General features: G+C 36.1%; 1 protein-coding gene across 2 annotated transcripts in view; it reads left to right on the top strand.

Moving 5' to 3' along the window:
* The window catches only part of ANGPT1 (angiopoietin 1), a 242,241-nt gene extending 237,541 nt beyond the window's left edge, over window positions 1-4,700 (top strand). For both annotated transcript variants that reach the window (XM_060611147.3, XM_060611148.3), the window contains exon 9: window positions 2,267-4,700. In XM_060611147.3, the coding sequence (XP_060467130.1) occupies window positions 2,267-2,427 (161 nt within the window). In that variant the 3' untranslated portion in view covers window positions 2,428-4,700. The remainder of the gene's footprint in view (window positions 1-2,266) is intronic.
* The last annotated feature ends 19,523 nt before the right edge of the window (window positions 4,701-24,223 follow it).

Below are 24,223 nucleotides of genomic sequence, written 5' to 3'. Positions count from 1 at the left end.
ACAATAATTACATATTGAAGGAATAAATAAAGAATGAATGAACGAACACAGTAGGCGTGGATGTTATGTATTGTGGTGTCTATCAAATATAACTTTTTAGTAAACTAAACTACTTCAGACTCTGAAAATTTGTAAGGAGAAATAGTCAAAAACAGCCAATCTGTCAGTAAGCTTATAGTCACTCCCCCAGTCATTTGTTAAGCAAACTGTTAGGTACGGTGCTAAGTACATGAGGTAGGCCTGTAAATAGACCATGCCTTTACATTGTCCTTAGGATATTGGATAAAAGACTGTGATTTGATCTTCTGACCTTCTCAGCTTGAGGCTGCTATTTTCTCATGTTAACTATGACCCAGCCATATGGTCTTCTTTCAAGATATCCAAAATGCCATTCCCCTTACCACAAACATTACCCTCCTTTACTCATCAGAAAAAATATAGAAGATCAATTTGTCTGATTCTCTCATGTGCCCCTACTGTTTCTTGTGTCTTTGCTAAACTCATCCAAAATTTCCTAATGAATCTACCCTTCAGCCTGTGCCCTTTATTGCCAGGCTGCTGTTGGAAACAGACTTCTGCCTTCCCACAGTTGTCCAGAACTCTTTTGACTTTCTCTAAACCAAACAAAAATACATACTTTTACCTCGAGTACCTAATGTAACTTGAAGGATCATTCTATGATTCATAGAAGTTCCTAATAATAGAGTAGCTGCCTTTCCTTCAGAGACCATGGTGGATATTTGAAACACTATGAAAGGATCATTAACATGATGGAAGAGTGCATCAAGAAAGTCAGAGAAAAGGAGGAGAAAGTCGAAACACTGGAGCAATCAAGTTGGGTTTCATTTGGTGTTTTGAGAGTCTTTAGGGTAAATGCATTCCCTAATATTAGAATGCTTTTTGTAACACAAATAACACATTTTTACTAGTTGTATTTATCAAAAAAATTTAAAGGAATTAATCTTAAGAAAAAAATGTGGAATTTTACAGTTCTTCCTTCCTTGCCAAACAAGAACTTTCTTGTTTCTCATGTTTTGACTGCGTTAACATCTATGTTGTCTGCATACAGTTGGAAAAATAGCATTGAATACAGTCTTTCCAAATTCAAGACATACCTTATTCTTCTCTAATATGCGCTGTGATTAATACAGCTTGCTATGTCTCTAGTATGACTTTATAAACACAACCTTGCTGTATTCATCTTCCAAAATTGAAAAATGAGAACAAGCTTTTCTCCATTTAACTTTTTCTAAAGTTTCTGCAAAATGATGCTTGTGTTATACACAAGTTAACATCAGTTAAACATCAGTTGTACAGCTTTCTCTTTCTTTAGCTATTAGTCCCTTAGGTATAACTCTGTAATCAAAGGGAGGTCAGCTGTATCCAAATAAAAATATGCCAGAATGTCTCTGGCATAGATCTCTCCCTAAAGATTTCAGTAGTGTTACTTCAGGAGACAGAGAAAAAGTACTATGTTTTATCTAAAAATCTAAGAACTTAATTCATTAAAAAAATAAATTACTAAGTTACCCTTACAGAGAACTATACAAGCATAGGATCTCCATGTTGCTCATCAAGTTGTTTTTCTTTTTAATAAGTTTTGAAAGAGCTTGAACAATCACAGAAAAAAAAATACTGCTGTATAGACACTGTATGGCTACTATTGATGAACACTTCCCATATAGCTGTAAAATATAGGGAGAACATAGTAATTCAAATTCAATTTGTGCATCATAGTCATTGCCCAGTATCCAATTAGTTTCAGAAGCAGCTGAGGGCCAGTTGTTGGCAAAAATATGAAGTAGATGGAGAACATTTCTTTCACTCTATGTAGATATCAGTTGTCAAAGCTTCTGAACTTCCTCGCTAATTATTGTTCTAGTCCTAATAACAAGCTTAACATGGAATGACTAAGGGTATCTGCATTTTACTTGCCCTACATATAAATCTAGGTCTGAAATAGATCTTATCTTGAATCCCAGAAGTTTCCCATCATTACAATGGGAAATGAGTCCCAATGGAGTGACCCTGAAGCTTGGTTTCCATGGAAGCTTTCCTCTCTACTCATACATTGCCTAAATTGGATGTCGCTTAAAACAGTTGCACTTACCCAGAAGCTTTTTGTTGAATGCCTCGTATTTGCAAATTGTCATAAAAAGTATAAATGAATTCCACCTTGGTTAATTCCACTAATTTCCAGATGTTCAATTTACTTATAATTGTTTCTTCTCCTTCTTTTCTCTTTCATTATTAACTAATTTTTCAGGCTGGTGGTTTGATGCTTGTGGCCCATCCAATCTAAATGGAATGTTCTATACTGCTGGACAAAACCATGGAAAACTGAATGGGATAAAGTGGCACTACTTCAAAGGGCCCAGTTACTCCTTACGTTCCACAACTATGATGATTCGACCTTTGGATTTTTGAAGGCATAATGTCGAAAGCAGTCATAAAAGCAACAAAAAAAATCTGAAGCTACCAGATAAGAAACTGCTTGAAAACTTCTGAAGCAAACAATATTGTCTCCCTTCCAGCCACAAGTGGCATTTATGTGAAGTCACCAAGGTTCTTGACTGTGGACTTGGAGCCTTTAGAGTTCACAAAAGTCTCTAGATGGGATTAATCGTGTTCATAAGTCTTGACTGTGGGGAATGCCACTCACCATCATGTTTTAAAAAGGGAAGAAACTGCTCAGTTCACTGTGCTTCAAACTACTACTGGATCTAATTTTAGAACTATGGTAGCCAGATTATAAATACGGTTAATTTCATATAAAAACTGAAGAAAAAGAAGAAGAAAAGGAGGAGGATGAGGAGGAGGAGGAGAAAGAAGAGGAAGAAGGAGAAGGAGAAGAAGAAGGAGAGAAGGTATAGGAAGAGGAGGAGAAGGGAGAAGGAGGGAAATGAACAACAACAAAGAAAGAATATACATGAAAAATACAAACAGGCCTGCCGTAATCCTTTGGAAAAGATGTATCACACAAGTGAAATGGTGTTATTTCTATGCAAACCTACTAAAAATCAGTTTATACTTTTGCACAATTTTGATAAAAGTTTAAGAATAATAGCATTGCCCTCTAAGTTGGTTAAATGTTAATGGATTTCAGAAGCCTAACTCTTAAGTCATACTTACTAGTTGATTTCAGTTAACCCATCTTCAAATGTAAATTCCATTTTGGTAAACCATAATGACTTGTAGTGCATGAAGAATAATAGTGTGAGTTAGAAACATGCTCCATTTACTCTGATTTTTTGATACAGTTTTCAGAAAAGAAATAGACATGACCAAGTATGGACATATAAAGCAAAAAATTACCCCCCATGCTACAGTTTTCATTTACTTTAAAAACTGAGTGACATATAAATATATTTATAGCGTGAGTAAAATTTAAAGAATGTGAAATATACCATCAAGCTCTTAAAATAATATACATGCATTTAATATTTCCTTTGATATTATACATGAAACCAGTATTTTAGAGTGTATTCAGTTGGAGTAAAACCAAATAAACTGGAACAGTTCATTTTACAATATCTTCTTGCATGTGTGCACTTAAGTGTAACTTCATTATTTTTAAAATCACCATTTCAATTCCTCATTCTGTTATTTCATGCTAATTTAATTTTTGCTAATTAAGTGAAGCATGTTTTCCAGATTCACCCTGTTCCAGTTTCTAGGAGAGATACACTTTGAAGTCTATAAAAATAAAAGAAGAATTATAAATACCATTGTACGTAGCATGTTTATATCCATGGTAAACCTAATAGCTGTTTAATCTGGAATATGCAAGATTGTCCTTCATTGAAGCAAACAAACACAAGTTTTGAAAGAAATCTACTATACTATTTTACATTATTTCTTCACGTTTTTCTCTCTCAGGCTCTGTCTTCATAAGCAACTTCTGATTTTTAAAAAATTATTTAGTGGAGAAAATTGTCAAAATTCTGTATTAAACATAAGGAAAACACCCCAAAAGAGAAAATTAATCAGTTATCTAAAAAATTGTGACTTCTAGCTACTATAATTCTCTCAATGAAAATATTCCTATGGGATAATCTATCTTAAGTGAATTTGGGGGCACAAGTTTTTGTGGCAATTTGAATTTACTACAGTATTTTATCAAAAATAAACACTGCCTCTAAGTGTTCAGGGTTACAGTAGTGAAGCATTTTTATCAAAATGTGAGTTATTATGAGGTAAGAAAACTGAAATACATATTAAGTGTCCTTTCTTAGAAAAATAAGTTTGTTCAAGGCAACAATATAGATTTCCTCTATTTGAGAGAATAAAGCTATTCCATTTTTAGGAAAATATTTTCTAAATTTGCCATCAAGTCTTCATTTTTATGCATCCGTAACAACCCCATTTTGCCTCACAAGTGACATTCTCCCATATTATGCAGTTGTTCAGTTCTTGGTGACGCCTTCATAGCACTGTTCAGCCTCTCCCTCTAAAGTCCTTCTTGATTGTTTTCATTTAAGTGAATGAAAGTGAGTGTTTTGTTCTTTTGTGTTCCTACAGATTTTTGTTACCAGTCTTTTGATAAATACTATTTCCCAACTCATATTACAAAAATAAAATGAAATAATGAAAAAAAAAAGAAAGCATGATATTTACTGTTTTGTTATCTGGGTTTGAAAAAATGAAATATTGTTTCCAATTATTTATAATAAAGCAGTATAAAATGTTTTATGACTTCATTATGTGTACTGTGTAATGCTTACAGCTGTGCAACTATTTAATATGTGTATCCTTTACATTTAATTATTTCAAGATAAGATAATTAGGTATTAGGATCTTGTCTTTATGTTTTTATCTCATTAAACTTTATGTGGTTTCTAGACCATTTTTCTCACATCAGTCACAGATTTATTTGATTTTAAATAAAACTGAAAATGTATTCATGCAACCTCATCTCATTTTCAATAAATGTTTTACAAATTTTAAAATTAGAGATCTGTAGAAGTATGGAATCACTGGGAGGAAAAAAAAAAAAAAAACTACTAAATTAACTAATCCCTCAATCTCTGAAAAACTTCCAGTCTGGGATGTGATAAGAAAGCTTAGCTCCATTAGAATGTTAGATCAAAGCAATGGGTCTCAGTCCCACATCTCTGTATGGTTGTATGTTCTACCAGTTATGAATGCCATATTATCATATAACAATTGACAATAAATTCTGGGAGCTCTGAACTGGAATAATGGGAGATGTGTTGAATATTTGAGAATGGAATAAAAGGGAAAGCATAAGGAGGTGCTACCAGCCCATCATGCCTGTAATCCTATCAGTGGTCTTATAAGGTCAGTCCTTAGAAGGAAGTTTCTTACTTTGCCCCTTGATCCTGCACCCACTAACACCACACTGATTTGAACATTTATTAACTTCCATCTACATGATTGAAAAACATATCCTTTCTCCCATTTTCTGCTTCTATTTACCCATATCCACATAAGCTTATTCTTAGAGCCAGACTTCTGAAAGTTTCTCCCCAGCCCAAAACCCTTCAGTGTTTCCTCACTACTGCCTAAATTTGAAATAAATATGTCAGGTTAACCCCAGCCTACATCTCCAGATAACTTCACTCCACCTACTCCATATTTCAATCAAAATGAAGAAGCCTCTGTGGTAGACTAATTACAAATATGACCACTACCATTCCCCTTTCTCTACTCCTGCCCTTACAATGTGACTTTGCAGTTCATCCGATAAAAAGGTGGAGTCTACTTCCTAAATGGCTGGCTTGAGACTTGCACTAGCCCATAGAATGCAGAAGTGCCTAAATGTCACTTTTGAGCGAAGGTCTCAAGAGTCATTCAGCTTCAGCCTACTTCTCAAGGTGAAAAAGCCCCAAGTAACTTAAAGGAAATTTGGAGATCACAGGAAGCAAGTTTACCAGCTGAGACCTCTGCCCCTAGTCCCAACAGCCCCCACCTGACCTGCCACATGACACCAGATACATGAGGGATCTCAGCTGAGATCAACTGAACCCTGCTCAGATGAGCGGAACTGCCCAGAATAATCATAAGAGACATTAATGGATGGTTGTTTTAAGCCACTACATTTTGGGGTGTTTTATTAAACATCATTGTAGCCATAACTAACTAATACAGAATGAAATAACAACCAACCTCTCGACACACACACAAGATTTTTGTGAATCCTAAGGTTTCAGAACCACTCCCCAAAATTATGTTCTCTTCCTTCAGATGGGCAAATGCTCTAACAGTCCTCCATGGTGCATCAAAATTTTAGTTCCTTCCTGATACTTTTTCTGATGTCTTCTAATAATCATCACCCTCTCTCCACTCACAAAGCTTTTAACACATTTTGCTTGAGCTTTGTTTTCTCTTTTCTACTGTTTTATAAGAAGCTGTCTCCTACTCACTTTTTTAATTCCCCACAGTACCTGTTAGACTCTTGTTATTTGTTCAATGGAACTGAATTGCTCTGAAAGATGAAGAAATCCCTTCAATCTATACAAAATCCAATACCTGTAGATTTGACCACTATCTTAAGCCATTTAAGATCTTAAGCCATTTAAGATCTTAAAGCAGACTTTAAACTTAGCTCATTTTCTTCCAGAAAAAAAAAGATGTCCAAATTTATAATTTATAATTTTAGTCAGCTCAGAAATTTATTTCATTACCAACTTTGCTGGAGCATTTTTATTGTGTAGATTGAAAGAGGTCTATGTGTTTCTTTTAACTTTAAATTATGTAAATATAAGAAATGTGCTAATGAATAGTAATTATTCACCTTTATTACACATTTGCTATTGTTATTTTAACGTAAGACAATTTTGAATTTAGATATATGGATTTAACCTTTGGGATTTTGCTCCTCGAATAAGCATTGTCTTGTCTAACTCAAGGTCAGTACATTCTTATGAATTCTTCTGATCATTACTGTATTGATTTCTTACTTGATATCAGCCATTGAGGTTAAAATTAAAATTGAACATACAAATAAAGGTAAACATAATGAAAAAATTCCTAGGAAATATTGACGTTAAACAAGTCGTTACATCTCTTGCATTCTTTCAAAAAAGAAACCAACAGACTCACCTGAAATAGCAGATAATGGTTAAGGTTTAATAACTCCCAGGGCTTTGCCTTTTAACCAAGGAAAAAGAATTGCAAACTCTGCCATATTAACTCTCATTTTGATGAGAAATGTGAAAGTATAGTTTATTTTATGTTATTTTCGTGGAGGGCAGAATGACTCCTGCTATCCTCTTTTACAGGCAAGCTACTACTTCATCCACTCATCAGACCAGTGTGCCTCCTGACCATCCATCCAATCTATCTTGGCCTCCATGGGGAATTGGTGTTCATGATGTGATGGTGGGAAGCAGAAAGGTACCACTATCAGCTAATTTTGCCACAGAACTACAACTACCCTAAGTTTCTCTTATATACATTCTTTTTTTTTTTTTTTTTTTTAAGTAAATACACATTGGCTTCCCAGATATGCTGTAAGGAACCAGAATCAAACAAAAGAAAAGTGAGGGGGGGTACTAAAACATTTTAAGTTAAAAATGGATTTAAAAGAAATTATAATCAAGGAATATTCATTTGTATGCATTGTAATACAATGTGTAAGCATCAAAACAGTGGTATAAAAGGTTAGAGAAGACATTATTAAGGTTCTAAATTAACTTAAATATATTTCCAGTAGGAAAGGTACGACCATAATAGTCATAATGAGATGCTGGATTATACTTATATAAGCTCTTCCTTTGGGAAATTATTTTATAGCTGTAATTTAATGGTAGAATGGGAATTATATTTAACAAATATACTGGATCATTACTAGCATCCAGATGAAGCATTAGGCAGAAAAATTTTAATTAATAGGATTAAGCTACAAAAAGAAGACTGAGACAGGAGTGATTAAGTCCACTAAAGGTTGTGTTGTAGGATAGCTGTGTATAATAATGATTAGTGTGTAAAGACAAAAATGAGTAACTATAACTCAATAGTAAATTTTATATATACATGTTTTTAAAATTAAAAGAAACATGTAGGCCTCTCTGAATTCACATAATCGATTTCACAAAAGATGGCATCTGAGCTTTATTTTGAAAGTTTATTGGGAGTTTACAGAGAGACAGAGGAACTACAAAGGCATAAAAATGTCAGAAAGCACGGAGTTATGGGGAACTCCAAGTGGTTCAGTATGAATGGACTATAAAGTTTCTTTGAGGGAAGGGTAAGCAGGAGATGAGGCTGGAGATAGGGCCAGATAAGGAAGGACTTTAAGTCATGTTCTTAAGCTTAGGCTTTATTTTCTTGTTAAAGGGAGACAGTGCAGGGTTTTACACACTTTAGGAAGACTAAATGTGCCGCAATTAGTAGGAATTGAAAGGGAGTAAGACCAGAGAAGTTTGAGTCAGTGAAGATGCTATTCTATAAGCCTGTTAAGAAGAAAGACCTGATCTATACAGCAGTGGCAGTAGGAATGGACTGAAGAAGTTGGATTTTGAGAGATACTAAGGAAAAAAAATCCAAAAAATGTAATGATTGGATGGAAGGTGGGGAAGAGACGAAGGTCATTTCATATCTTTGTCCTGATTAATTAAATAGAAGGTGGTACAGATGTCCAAAAGAGGAATCACAGGTTTTGAAGAGTAGCTAATGAGTTAATTTTACATGTTGAACTTGAGATGCTAATGATTCAAGTTTTGCAATTGGATACATGAGTCTGAGCTCGATCAGGACCGAAAGGGAAGATTTGGGACTCTATAGTATCCAGGCAGAAATTAAAATTACTAGATGAGATTGTTTCAAGAGAGTATACAGTAAAATATAAACTGGATGGAACATAAACATTTTTAAAAAACAGGTAAACAGGGAGAATTCAAAAAGAAGATGAGAAATTGTGGTTAGACAAAAGAGAAACCAGGAGCGAATAACATCATAGTAGATTGCATTAACAGTCAGGGATGCTTAACTCCCCAAAGAGGGTGGGAGGTACTATGACTGCAAAGTGTCCGTTGGGTTTGGCATTCCAGGGAGAATTGGTGATTTTTTTATGGGGGGCATTAGAGGTATAGAGGTTAGAAGCCAGAGGGTAAGAGGGTTCTGAATAAATGGTAGATAAAGACATAAGGGGAACTAGAGTTTAGACCTTTGCTATGTAGAATGACCTCTCTATAGCAGCATTACAGATTGGGGACTAGGTTGAGGTGCAGGATCTCAGGCCCCATCCCAGACTACTGAATTGGAACCTTCATCTTAACAAGATCCTCAAGTGATTTATGGATATTAAAGTTTGAGAAGCTTTGGTTTAGAAAATACTTCCAAGGAAATGGATGAAAATGGAAGGAGATAGGGAGGGAACTAGAAGGACAAGGACAAGGATAGCGATGGTTTTTAGGATGAGAGGTGTGTGAAAGAATTTTAAGGCTAAGGAAAAAGAGCTAAAGGAGGAGCTGAAAGGAGGAGCGGAAAAGTCCTTGATGGAGCAAGTACTTTGAGATAGCTAAGGATCTGGAGTTAAGAATAGAAGGGGTAAGGGGTGCCTGGGTGGCTCAGTCAGCTAAACATCCGACTCTTGATCTCAACTCATGTCATGATCTCATGTTTGGCAAGATTAAGCCCCAAGTCAGGCTCTGGACTGACAATGTGGAGCCTGCTTGGGATTCTCTCTCTCTCTGTCTCTCTCTCTCTTTCTCAAGACAAATAAACTTAAGAAGAACAGAGGGGTGAGAGGAGGCTGAATTTGAGTAGGAGAATTATTCCTTCTTCTAAGAGAAGAGGCGAGGAGGGAATGAAATGCCATAGGAGGAGCAGCCACCTAATGGCCTGTTTTATAAAGGAAGTGGAAGAAAAGGAAGCTTTATGAGAGTATAGGCCGTTCAATTAAACACTGTTTGAAGATAGGTCTGGAAAAACCACTTAACATAATGGAAGAACTAACTGTCCAGAAGAGTTACAACTTTACCAAGCACTGTTAAAGCCTTAGATGGGAAATCATGAATGTGAAGAGACTAATCCACTCTTTCCAGTGATTTCTATATGTATGAAAATGGTGTAATGCATAGCACCACTTAGTGTAACACCTTCACACTGCTACACCCAGGTTTCTTTACACCTTCTAGTGTCTAGTTCAGCCAACACCATTTGTGCCTGTGAATGTTCACACCCAGGAAACACTGCCTCCTCTTTAAAGGCGACCCAAATTCCCATAAACTCAATTACTCACCCTTCCGCTGTGCTGCCACAGCATCTTACTTCTACTTATATTGCAGGATTTTTACAGTTTGACTTGTGTTCCAGTCAACTGCTAACATACTTGTTCTTGCTCCAGATCAAGAGCATTTGGGGTCAGGTATCAAACTTAGTTTTGTGTTGGTAGGACCTAACACTACCTAAAATATTCTTTGAATCACAATTAAGGGCAGGTTATTTGCACGGTCTTTTTCCATTCCAGATTATAAACTCCTTGAGTTCTTGTTGTGACTTATTTTATTTGGTTGTAAGTAAAGGTTTGTTCATTGGGTGGGTGGATGGGTGGATGGATGGATACATGACACATGAATGAAAACAGCAGGAATTCAAAAGGATCTACCAAATCATTTTTTCCCCGAGAGTTTATATTTTAAGAAAAATGCTTTCCTGCTTTCAACAAGAAGATTATGAAGACACATTTTTCCCCAAACATCAAAGAGCTCATGTAAAAAGAACATCGGATTATTTATATACAAATGAGAATCATGTGGATTACATTTCTTCAAAATTAAAGATATTTTGTTTAAAGTTTAAGGAAAACCAGGAAACAAGCACTGAATCCTAGCATAACAAACCATTTGATAATCTTTGAACTGCCTATGTCCAAACTAGTGATTAACAGTGAGTCTAGGGCTCAGAGAGCAGCAATACCAGTCTAAGTATTTCCCTCCAGGAGGGAAGAGCCAGAGAGCAGGATGACAGCCTTTCTTTGGCCTGTGAAAGGGGGAGAGAGGGACTCAGGGATTTCCATTATTACACAAAAAGACAGAAGACTCCCCTGTAGTCTCTCTTGTTTTGATGTAGTGCTTTTGTGAGACTTCTGGTTAGGAGTGGGAATGAGCCACTTGGAGAGGGTGCCTGGGTAGACAGGGATCTGTAGAAATTTGTTTATTGACTGTCACTGAGCCTCAAGAATCTGAGAAGTCTTATAGCAAACACTATTGGTGCCTCTCCGTATTGACCTCAACAAAGGAAAAGATGTTTACTGCGACAATCCAGCAAAGAGATGTTTTGTTTGCTTTCATGTTTGTTTGCTGGCCAAGAGAGCATGCTCAGCACCTGGATGCGGCGAGCTAAAACTAAGGGATAATTAATGTCTCAAGAAACAGACTTCAACAGATGATAGGTACTTGCAGATAAATGCCTCCGCTTCTTTTCACCTCGATTGAAGTGACTCTGAGGTGTAGAATACACCTGCTCAGATTCCCCAGCAGAAATGAGCTCCCGTTGCTCACACAGGCAACTAGCTTGATAGCACACAATTTATGGACTTATTCTCTTCCATGTCTTATCTCTAATCCTTTACCGGTATTTCCTGGAATCCCCTCCTGAATAAACTACTTGCCCTTGATTCCTTTTCTCATGCTCTACCTCTGGCAGAATCAAAACCAAGCAAAGTCTACATGTGTCAAGGTACATTCTTGAGAAACAGATGCCTCCAACAAGATAAAGTCCATTTGAATAAAAGCAATCACAGAGGAGTTTCTATGAGGACAGATGGAGCTTGTGATCTCTCATCTAGTTACCAGTTATGAGTTATATTTTATCTCTGTTACCATTATGCTTCCTTTTGCATGGTTTTGTTAAATATGCCAGGCCAGAATCAAATATATACTATAGGTAACTGAGAGAAGGATATATGCCCCCTCTGTGTTAGAGCAGAATAGTGAAAAATGATCTTCCCTGAGGCAATTTTGGGGTTGGCTATGGGGACTGAGAAGTTCTCTGAGGGGGAGGTGAATCTGAAGGGAAATGAATTAGAATAGCCAAGTATTACTGTTCTTCCTCAGGAGAGAATGCTTCCTCTACTGTAACCTCAGAGTATTTCAGATTAAGGGAGTCAGCCGATTTCTTTAGTGTGTCTTCAATTTAAATGTACCCTACATGTAGTGGTTGCGTCAGCCCAGATCCAAGCCAGTGCCTACGCCCACCCTATTCCTCTAGTCTTCCACTTCAGCATTTCTCACTGTTCCACCCCTTTCCCTGCCAACTTTCTATTGCTCCATCCTTATTCCTTCCCAGCTATATAGACCCACCACATTCTTAGTCCTGTAAACTGCATAACTCAGTCTTTCATATTCTGAGACGTGATTACATGCAAACTCAAGCTGGTTTTCAGCATTACTCTTTCAGTGGGAAACATCTATTTGGCTTAAAATATTTTAGTATGTTTTATTGTTTTCTAACATAAAGACCTTATTTATTTTCTCCAAGAAATATTTTATCAAAATATTTATTTCAGACTGTTATATCCTTTTACATTATTGCACTGAACTTTCTGCTCAGAGTCCCACAGGTCCAAATCAATGCTTCCGTAGGCTGCTTTCTCATCTAGAGCTGGGGATCCCCTTCCAAGCTCATTGTTGGCAAAATTAAGTTCTCAAGATTGTAGAACCGAAGTTCTGTTTCCTTGCTGGATGTGAGCTGGAGGCCATACTCAGCTCCTGGCTGCTCTCAAAGCACATTGTCTGTATGGGCTTGACATAATCACAGGAGCCCTTTAAATCAGGTCCTGGATGTCAGAGACAAGAGTGAAATCCATCGCATTCACAGTCTGGGAGATTATATAGAGTAAGTACAATAAGAACAGGGAATCTTTGGGGCCACCACAGAATTCTGCTTACCATTTGTGATAAACCAAGGGTATAAGAATACTCTGCTTATCAGGAAAAAGATCTAGGCTTTTGGAAATGGTTGATGTGCAGTGACACATTGTCATATATGGTTAATAACTCAAGAAACAATCTTCAACAGATGACATATCTGTAGATAAATGCCTCAACCTATATGTATATATACATATATGTATATGTATATATACATATATGTACGTGTGTGTGTATATATATATATATATATATATATATACATATATATATATTCAGAAGATCTAGACCAGTGACCTCGCACTGATATATTTTCCCTGGAAATCTCTTACCCTCTCTGAAATTATTTCCTCAGTTATTAAGCATGGATAATGATAATCTTTATCTGCTTTTTTTTTTTTTTGCAGTATCACTGTGAGAATCAAATGAGATAATTTAAGTATCTATTATGGGTATAAATCTCAATTTCACACTTGCAAGCAAGCAAGGAATATCACAATAGTTTATATTGTAATAATATACAACACACTATATGTTTTAAATCACCTTAATTTTATCTTCAAACCCCATCAGATCAGCAAGAAAATCATTTCAGTCATTTTGGGGGCTGCCCTATCCCAGCAGATATAATGGTCCAAGAGATTTATGGAGAACCAAGCTCATGAAGACCACATCTCCAGTCACTCTCCATATCATTGACCCCTGAGGCACCCATTCTCCCTATCCCAATCGTCTTCATCTGGTCCTGGGATGTTGGAGGGCTGGGAACTGGACCAGAAATATATCCCAGCCAAACTGTTTTAATTTGATTCCTCAAACACAGAAATCTCCCCTGTCCCAAGTCCTGTATCTTTGTGCATTTGGGTCCTGCTGTCCGGAATGCCTTCCATTTTCTGCTCTGTGTCCAGGGCTATTAAAAATCCCAAAATATTCTTTAAGAATTTACTCAAACATTACTTATTTTATTATATCTTCTTTGATCCACAGTGGCCTTATCCCTGTGCCCATGAGTCTATAATACTTTTAAATCTATAGAAACACCTATTACAAGGTATTATAGCTACTTGCTTGTGATTGTCTTTCTTCCTCACTAGATCATGAACTTCCTGAGAGAAAGAATTTTGTTCATTAATTGCCATATTCTTTAAATTTAGCACAAAGCTTAACCTTGCTGCACATCCAAAAATATATTTGTTGAAAGAATGTCAGCATTTCTCTCCCTCTCTGACACTCTGTATTCTAATTCTATTGAATTTTTAGTCCATCCTGTTGCTCTAGTTCTCTTCTGTTCACATGCCTTTGTGTACTATGTGTATCCATATATTTGGTATATCATATGCTTTATGTATATGATACTGCAGTCAATACTAGGGAACAAAATCATCATGTTGAAAACTAGTAAATGAAGGGAAAGAATCTGGCATTTATCCCGCCTATCTTCAACAAACTTTTCCTCAGGATAACCAAATAGTTGATGTAAATACTTCTGCTTATAAAATGATAGACTTACAATATCACCATTTTGCAGCCCCTAATAAACCAGTAGATCTAAGCAATGGCTGTTAATATCTATAAAAATAAAGAACTAAATATCATGTGACTACTGATTGAATCATATTGTTTACAAAAGGCAAACCTGAATCTGATCCAGCCTCTAGATCTAACTACTAGCTAACAGGATCCCTTTTGATTCTTTTTTTAATTTTATAATTTTTTAAAAAAATTTATTTTTATTCTGTTGAATGAGAGATAGAATGCAAGCAGAGTAGGGACAGAGAGAGAGAGAGAGAAAGAGAATCCCAAGTAGGCTCCGCACTGTCAGAGCAGAGCCCGATGCAGGGCTCAAACTCACAAACCATGAGATCGTGACCTGAGCTAAAATCAAGAGTCAAAGTCTTAACTGGGCACCTTAACACCTAGGTGCCCCTACTGGATGGATCCCTTTTGAAATGAGCAAACTGTAACATATTTATAAGACTATCAGGGAAATTTGAAAGATAAATCTGTTTAAGTTATTTTTAATTTTTTTTAACATTTATTTATTTTTGTGAGAGAGAGACACACACACACATAGAGTACAAGTGGGGAAGGGGCAGAGAGAGAGGGAGACACAGAATCCGAAGCAGGCTCCAGGCTCTGAGCTGTCCGCACAGAGCCCAATGCGGGGCCCGAACTCGCAGACCATGAGATCATGACCTGAGCCAAAGTCAGACGCTTAACCAAAGAAGCCACCCAGGTGCCCCTTAAAGAGAAATCTTAAAAAGATATGCAAGTCCAATGTTATTACAAAGACATCAAAAAGCAGGCTTACCCAATAAACGCATTTTCAACCTCATTTATAAGTTATGCAAATATTTTTGTTGAAATTTGGCTAGTGACTTTTCATCTTCCTCATGAAGTCATTTTTTCTGGCAAAAAATAATACCTTTGACTATTTTAATAAATGGATTCAAAGCCCACAATAACTTTTTATTTGTAAGATTCTTAACAGGTGGAAAAAAGTTTCCAATATATTTTTCTTTAATTCAGAGATTGTTTCAGAGTAAACACACTGGTAATTACCACTTTCAGAAACAAAATATCATTTTGTTATTATTGAACCTGGAAAAATCTCTTAGCATCTTTATTTTTTTATTTTATTTTTTTTTATTTGAGAGAGAGAGAGAGAGAGAGAGAATGCACAAGTGGGGGAGAGGGGCAGAGAGAGTGAGAGAGAGAGAGAATCTCAAGTAGACTCCATGCTAAGCACAGTGCGTGACATGGGGCTCAATCCTGCGACCCCGGGATTATGACCTGAGCCAAAATCAAGAGTCAGACACTTACCAACTGAGCCACCCAGGCACTCCTCTTAGCATCCTTATTTAAAATGATTTTTCCGGAGCACCTGGGTGGCTCAGTCTGTTAAGGATCTGACTTTGCCTCACAATTCATGAGTTTGAGCCCAGTGTTGGGTTCTGTGCTGACACCTGAGAGCCTGGACCCTGCTTCAGATTCTGTGTCTCCCTCTCTCTCTATGCCCCTCCCCAACTCTCTCTCTCTCTCTCTCTCTCTCTCAACAATAAATAAAAATAAAATGATTTTTCCATAACAAAATTTTCTTTGAATTTCAACTTTTTTAGAATAAGTGTGTGATTTTTAAAAATAATCCATTAGTTATGTTAGTGCTATCCGTTTATCTTCAACAAATTTAGAATACTCTTTTATGTAGAGTAAATGTGTAGATTAGCTTTAAGTCCACTTAAGTCCAACATTCTTGAAAAGTTCCTTTAAAGTATTAAGTCTCTCTAATTGTGCCGTGCTTATACAGAAAGATTTTCATGACCGCTCCCTATCTCACTACATAGTATTTTGAAGATTCTGCTGTATCTCAGATGTCTTGCTTTTATATAGAAGGTATTCTTTAAGAGTTTATGTACCAAACATTTCTGGGTTTATGTACCCTTTTGCCTAAATCGCTTACCTATGAAGGATTTAAAAAACAGTGTTCTCTGCTCAATATTGCATTGGAATCCTTCTGGGAAATTCCGGGAGAGCAGCTGCTTCATCAGTGGTTGCACTTCACAGTTATTTCCACAAAACATTGCTTTTATTAACAAAATAATATTCTGCTGAGAGTGCATCATCTTTGCTACATCTTTCTTTTGGTGGTTTACAAAAATAAGTATTTCTTTGTGTATTTCATTATTGAACTAGAATTTAGAAAATACTGTCAGCTGAGACATGTTAGCAACATTTGTGCTTTCCTCCAACAGCATTGCAAAATTCCCAAGTTGGGTGGCTTCTTTCTAATACTCAAGTCTATCCATCTGTATCAATCTTGTTCATCTTTGGATGATTTTATGACAAAGGCATGCATTTAATTATGTAACTACATTTTCATGTTATTTTCTGTGTATTACTGTAGCCATTTTTGTTGTGGTAGGAAGAATAAGCATATCCTTAAAGGCATTTGGCTTTCTGTTTTTCATTATTAAGTAACAAACCTCAAAAAAACATCCTTTAAACATTGATTGTTTTATTTAGTAAATTTTGCAAAGTGTGGTTGGGTGTCTCGCAGCTTTAAGCAATAAACAAAGGTATAGATATTTGTTTTTATGTTCTGACTGTTTCCCCCAAAATTTCTCATACTAAATGTGAGAGTCAAGCAAGGCACCAGAGGCCATGGAGATAATTAGTAAGTCTTAATTTCCTTACATTGGATATCTTTGAATTTTGTATTTTACTAATGTATTCTTTATTCTTTTCAAATTTTTAAATGTTATCAACAGAAGTAGAAGTTGTAATATTTCTCCCTGTAATCAAGGCTTGTCTTGGATAGGTCTGGTAAATGACTCCTACTGTGAAACCAATCTTCTCTCCTGTAAGTGCCCCCAGGGGGGACCAGCTTATATTCATGTTTGTAAACCTAGATTGAATTTCAGTGTTAGGCACAAGCTAAAAAACTGTTTGTAGAGTTAAAAAGAACTGAACTACTAGATTTTAATTAAGCTACATATATTCTTACTCTTTCAAAGGAGGACATTTTCTCTAGTTTACTGCATTTAGTTCATTATCTAAAGTTCATGTCCCTCTCCTTTTAATGAGATTGATTATAGATCTATCAGTGTTTAATTAATACCAGTTTCATTAAGGTGAGATATATTTTATCATGATTCTTAAAAAATAGACTTTATCCAAGCATTTGAAATCTTAGTTAGAGATCTGCTATATTTAAAAGGTAAACTGTAACCGTAAAAAAAAAAAAAAGACTTATGTTACTATTCTCAGTGCCATTTTCTACATTTAAGGAAACAAGCGTCAAACCAAACAAAACCATTACTGGGGCATGATATGTGTGCTTCCCTTGGATATTTAATGACTAGGACTAAAACAAATAATATTTCTTTGCCTCCACTTAATAATATCATTAAGGTTAGTCTCTAGAAACATGCCTGAAATTTAAGACTTCTCTATTATTAACCACTATTTATTGGCCTTAAATAATAGAGTTGGAGCTATTTAAAAAAAAGAGAGAGAGAAAAGGATAATTTCTACATTGAGGGTTTGCTGTGTAACTTGGACCAGAAGCTGAATGGAAATGTTTCAAGGTAGAGATCCAATTTTAGCTATTAGCTACATTTGCAGTTCACAGATACAATTTTAAGAAGGCAATAACCCCCTACGTTATGACACTTGAAATTTCAAATTCCAGCCAGTCAATATTTATAGAGTACCCACTGTGTGGAAAATGTTGTAGTGGCACCATGGATAGCTAAAAACAAAGTAAACATTTTATGACAAGGAATGAACAATTCAGTTCGGTCACCCTGTGTCAAACCCTCAATATCATGCTGGTCACTCTGCTATGAAGTTGAATGGTACATTAGTAAGTAAATTCATTCAATTCACTCAAGCATTTTTATTTGTCTGCAATGCTGAGGTCTTGTCCCTGATTCCTTCATACCCTGAGTGCTAATTGCAACATACTGAGCTCGTCCATCATTTCCATCCAAGGTTGCTGGGATGCTGAGGCAAATTTCCTAGGCTCTGTTTGCATGCAGTCTCTTACTTCCTCTCCATACACTAATGAGTGGGAATTAGAGCCCTGTTTCCAAAGAGCAGACTGAAACTCTCAAACAAGGAAGTAGAAAGAAACGCTGTTCCTACATTTTTGGGAGGATACCTCAAAAATTAAGAGTAAGCAATGATAAGTGAAAGGGTCATCCCCAACCAGAGGTTAATATACATCACTGAGCAAGCATGCTAGGATTGGTGGAATACTCAGTCTAGAAAGACAAGATTGTCCGAGAACCAAAGCACTAATTAAATATATTCCAAAAACAGAATCAATAATTATACTAGCATTATAAGAAGGCCTTTGGGGCTCCTGGGTGGCTCAGTCGGTTAAGCGTCCAACTTCAGCTCAGGTCATGATCTCATGGTTCTTGAGTTCGAGCCCCGCCTCAGGCTCTGTGCTGTCGAGCCTGGAGCCTGCTTCGGATTCTGTGTGTGTCTCTCTCTCTGCCCCTCCCCCACTCACACTCTGTCTCTCTATCAAAAAATGAACAAATGCTAACAAAAATTTAAAAAAAAATGAAGAAGGCCTCAAATACGAGTATATATATATATATATATATATATATATATATGTGTGTGTGTGTGTGTGTGTGTGTGTGTGTGTATATATATATATACATATGACTATATATATGTATATATATACACTCATATGTATATATATATACATATGTATATATATATACACTCATATGTATATATATATACACACTCATATGTATATATATATACATATATATATATATATACAGTCATATGTATATATATACACTCATATATATATATATATGAGTGTATATATATACATATGACTGTATATATATATATATATATATATATGTATATATATATCTGGATAGGTGTGTGGATGGCACTCAAGGAGACTTTGACCTTGAAAGGGGGTAACCATATTAACATTTTAGTGGAGTCAGGGCAAATAGCAGACCACCCTGAATTATTTCAGGAAATCTGAACATAAACAAGGCAGAACAGTAGCAAAGCCCAGTCCAGTACTGTAGGAAGTGAGGCTGGAGAAGCCTAGCAATAAGTTAGAAAAATAGTTTCAGGAAGTTGTCATGGATAATAAAAAAAAATGTATTATTTGGGATGATGTTTCCTCTGGACAGAGGACAGTCTCATGTCAAAAACCCTGGAGAGGAAGTACTGACTTAGAAGGCAATTATTAGGTTGTTGAGAGGCAATCTTTCTTTCTCTTAGGCCCTATCTAAAGCAGAGATGGAGATGGAGAGGGTGAGCCCAATCGCAAGTGTGAAAAAGTAGTTAGAAGCCCTCTCCTGCAGTATGTCTTTCTTTCTTTGTTTATTAACGAATGCAGTAAGTAAATGCTGCATAGCTGGTACAATCCTAGGCTGATCACAAGACCCATACATCCTCTACATCACTGACTTTGTATTTTTCTGGGGGAGGTTAATTAGTTAGTACATAAATAATTTAATGATAACTAAAGATGCTATTAAGAAAATGAAGCAGCGTAGGATGTCAGAATGAATGGGCAAGGGATGAGGAGGCCATTTTGGAAAGTGATCAGACATACAGAGGACTTTAATGCGAACAGTGAATTAGGCAAAGGCTCCGAGGACAGAGCGTCCTAGATGAGGAGACTGCAAATAAAAAGGCCCAGAGGCTAGCGTGAACTTAGCATGCTAGGGAAAGAGCAGAGGTCAGCATGGAGGTTGTTGAGGGCTGGGAGAGGTCACTGGGCTGCAGAGGTCTGTAGCACCCTACCCTGTAGGTGTGGATAGTGTGTGTTAAGGATTGAGGTTTTATTCCAGGTGCTGTGGGAAGCAGTGGAAGGTTTTGAGCAGAAAGCAATGTAATCTAATTTAATTCTGTAAAATTATTTCATTTTTCCTTGCTTTATGATGAGAGCTATTGCTGGATCTTGATACTCTACACCTCTTTCCTATCACTGACACCACTCTGGCACAGACCATACATCAAATCTCATCCTAAGTATTATTCCAGAACGTCCACCAGTCAAAGGTATACATTCTCTCGAGCGTATCATACTGAGAAAAATTTTAGAAAGGTAAATAAATAAAAATATAACCAATTATAGGGACACCTGGGTGGCTCAGTCGGTTGAACGTCCGACTTCGGCTCAGGTCATGATCTCACGGCCCATGAGTTCGAGCCCCACGTCGGGCTCTGTGCTGACAGCTCAGAGCCTGGAGCTTGCTTCAGATTCAGTGTCTCCCTCTCTCTCTGCCCCTCCCCTGTTCATGCTCTGTCTCTCTCTGTCTCAAAAATAAATAAACGTTAAAAAAAATAAAAATATATATAACCAATTATAAATAAATAAATAAATAAATAAATAAATAGAAAAAACAATCTTTAAAGGTGAATTCCATGGAGAAAAAAATTTTAAGCATAAAATGTTCCTAACGATAGTAAAGTTCTTCTGTTGGTACAGAATCTAGTAGCAGTGGAGTTAACTTCTTCTTTTAAAAACATGGTGCCAAAAATTCCTAAGTGATGATCAGAATAAAAATAATCCATTGGAATGGAATTCTGGCAAAAGATGAATGCTTCTTGATTCAGGAACTGCTCCTTGGTGTGTTCTCTCATGACTGCCACCTCCTTTTTGACACATTTCCTATTGCACCTAGAGACACCTCTCATTTGCCACCAGGACAGGCACCATGATTTAAAAAAGAAAAAAGAAAAACTTCCATTCTAGGGAGCCTGGGTGGCTCAGTCAGTTAAACATCCAACTCTTGATTTCTGCTCAGGTCATGATCTCATAGTTCGTGAGATCAAACTGCACATCAGGCTCTGTGCTGACAGCATGGAGCCTACTTGGAATTCACTTTCTCCCTCTCTGTCTGCCACTCCCCCACATTCTCTCTCTCTCTCTCTCTCTCTCTCTCCCTCTCTCCCTCTCTCTCAAAATAAATAAATAAACTTAAAAAAACCTCTCATTCTGTAAGCTTCTTTTATTTTCATAGGGGTCACTTGCGTGGCTATGTCTCTATATTGATAAAACTTCCAGTTAATTCTCACTACCAAGTGATCCTCTTTTTAAATCATTTCTATGCCTATACTAAGAACTATATCTAAGGTAAATAGATGAGCTTTTGGAAGACAACGTTTTCACATGCAGAGAAAGGAATGAATCCCTTCCACTTAAAGCTATGGGACTTTGAGCAAATTACCTAAACTGTCTGGACCTCAGTTTCCTCATAAAGCTATTATAAAGGTTGAGTTAATATATATATATATATATATAATATATATATATATATAATATATATTATAATATATAATATAATATATTATATTATATATTATATATATATATATATAATATATATATAAATTTATTTCACATTCAAGCACCACATACATGGTATATATAATAAATGGAAGATTTGCTGTTAATAAGTTGTCAAAATAACAATTACCAGTGCAGCCTACTATTTTAATGAAGAAAAGAACATAGTGAAACTATAAGCATTTCTGGTCCCAGAACCATCTCAAGAAATTCAGAGAACCCTTCAAGAGGGTTTGTAAGAAAGGTTATGAAGTTATTTGAACATATGAATATTTTTAACTAAAAATTACATAAACTCACCATGTAGTAGCTCAAGTTCCAAATGTGTATTTTAAGAATTAAATAAGGAATGCAACGAATAAAATAATATGATAAACATTTATGAATGAGAACAATCTTTCAGGATGATTTCTCTATGACTATCTGTTTTACTTATGTTCCTCTGTGGGCACTCTTAAGTAAAACCCTACAAAACTCAAGAGATTACTTTTCCAAGGATTGGCATCTAGATTATTTTAAAATGACATTTCTTATTTTTAAAAAGAGGTCACCTATTATTTCCAAAGGAGTAAAACAGTTTCTTGGCCTTCACCTCTGAACTCTCACCTTCCCAAAACACATCTCCAGCAATCTGCAAACCCGTCCATATGGAATGATTTAATTTGACAAAGGACTAAAATACCAATTAACTTTATTTTAATTGACTCAACTGTGTGATGTCTGGAAAAGTTGATGACTCAAAAGAAAATATGACAAGAATGTTTTCAGATCAGAGGGAAATTGTGAAACTTTTGGCTGGACACCAAATAGGCAAACTTTGGCAACATCCTGTAATAAACACCAGGAGAAAATTGTGAGGTATGCAACAATTTATTCAGGACAATTTTTAAAAGGTTTCCATTGGATAAAATGGCCTTTTCTTTTTTCATTTAATCTTGAGTGCCTGTCTGTGTTTAGTATTCTTCACAATGAACTACAAATTAGAACCAGACCTGGTACAAGCATCTCTGAAATTCTCCTCAGTCACTGTTGACCTGTGACACCCTTATGATTTCTACTGTGAGCCACTATTATGAGCCGCTTGCCTTAAAAAAAAATCTTTACTATTTCAGATGGATTAGGATTGAGCTGCAAACTTGAATTCTCCAGACCAGTTTTGTAACTTTCTGGAAATTTGAGTTTCCAGACCAGACGGGCATCATACTCACCTAATGTGTGAAAGGTGAGGATACTGAAAAGGTATTAGAATGGTTCAGAGCTTGGATTCTAGCACTGGTTGAGATCTCCGTTTTAGTAACAGATTTCTTACGTAGTAGTTGGGTGTCCTTGAGCCTGTTAGTTAACCTTTCCATGCCTCAGTTCTCATCTGCAAAATGGAGCTAACAGTATTAGTTCCTCCCAGTTAGGGTTATAACAAGGATAAAATAAAATAAATCATGTAAAGTGTTTAAGCACAGTGGACCTAATTATATTAAGTTTTATAGCCTTCTCAGTTTAGAAGGGAAAAAAATACTGATTTTATTTATATGTATTGGGTCAGATATTTAACCATATAAACAATTCCCATTGCTTCACAGGGTAGTTTAGCTAAACTATCAATCCCTCCTGGCAAACATTAGTTAGTTTTAGTCTGTGGAGTGTATGAGAATTTAGTTTCAGCATTCACATCAGTCAGAATGGGTGCACCAATTTTGTTTGTAAACATTACCTCAGGTAAACTTGATTCTGAAATCACGCAATTTTGTTGTTTTTTTTCTGAAGCCTAATTCAGTAGCAGTCAGGAAACCTAGACCAACCAACTATAAGAAAAATAATATAACATTAATTTTTATGTAGGCCCCTCATTTCTATCTATTCAGATTGGTTTACATGCCTAAAACAATGATGAATTGATTGTAAAGGGTCCCATGTCTTAAGCAATTCATATATATTAAAAGACACAAATTTTTATATATTAGATGACTTCTAAAAAGAGGTAAATTCTCTGGACTTCCTAGCAACAGGTTACCTAAAATTATATGCTCACTGTTTTCTAAATATCATCCAGGAGACTCCAAAGGACAATATCCTCACACCAAGCTTTCAAAAACAATGGAATCCAACTGGGGTGAGCAAAATGATTAATCTTCACGGAATGCAGAGGGGGAGCAGAAGCACCGCCAAAGGTGAAGAGTTATATATAACACAAAGATGTGTGGTTTCAGACTGACACCTTGCATATTATCTAGGAATGAGTAGAACCAAAATAATGACTGCAAAACAATGGTCCTATTGTGTTCCAGGAATTTAATAGAAAAGCTTAGGAGATACAAATCTTCTGGATGGTCTTCCAGGGACCTTCAGTAATATCCCGCAGGGCTTGGAGACCTTTGGAAGACACGACATAGCTGAAAATGCACAGTAACCAAAGAAGCACTTTTTACCTTCTCAGCTCTTTGATACCTCACCAAAGTATAGTCAGATGCAGCATAGTTCTAAGGGAAATCAAACTTAATCACTACAAAAAACCTATTTCCTAGAAAGCATTTCCACT

Source organism: Panthera onca, chromosome F2 (assembly GCF_046562875.1).
Source record: "Panthera onca isolate mPanOnc1 chromosome F2, mPanOnc1 haplotype 2, whole genome shotgun sequence".
Taxonomy (NCBI): domain Eukaryota; kingdom Metazoa; phylum Chordata; class Mammalia; order Carnivora; family Felidae; genus Panthera; species Panthera onca.
Note: the sequence above shows the minus strand (reverse complement) of the source record. Positions and strands in the feature narration are given on the sequence as shown.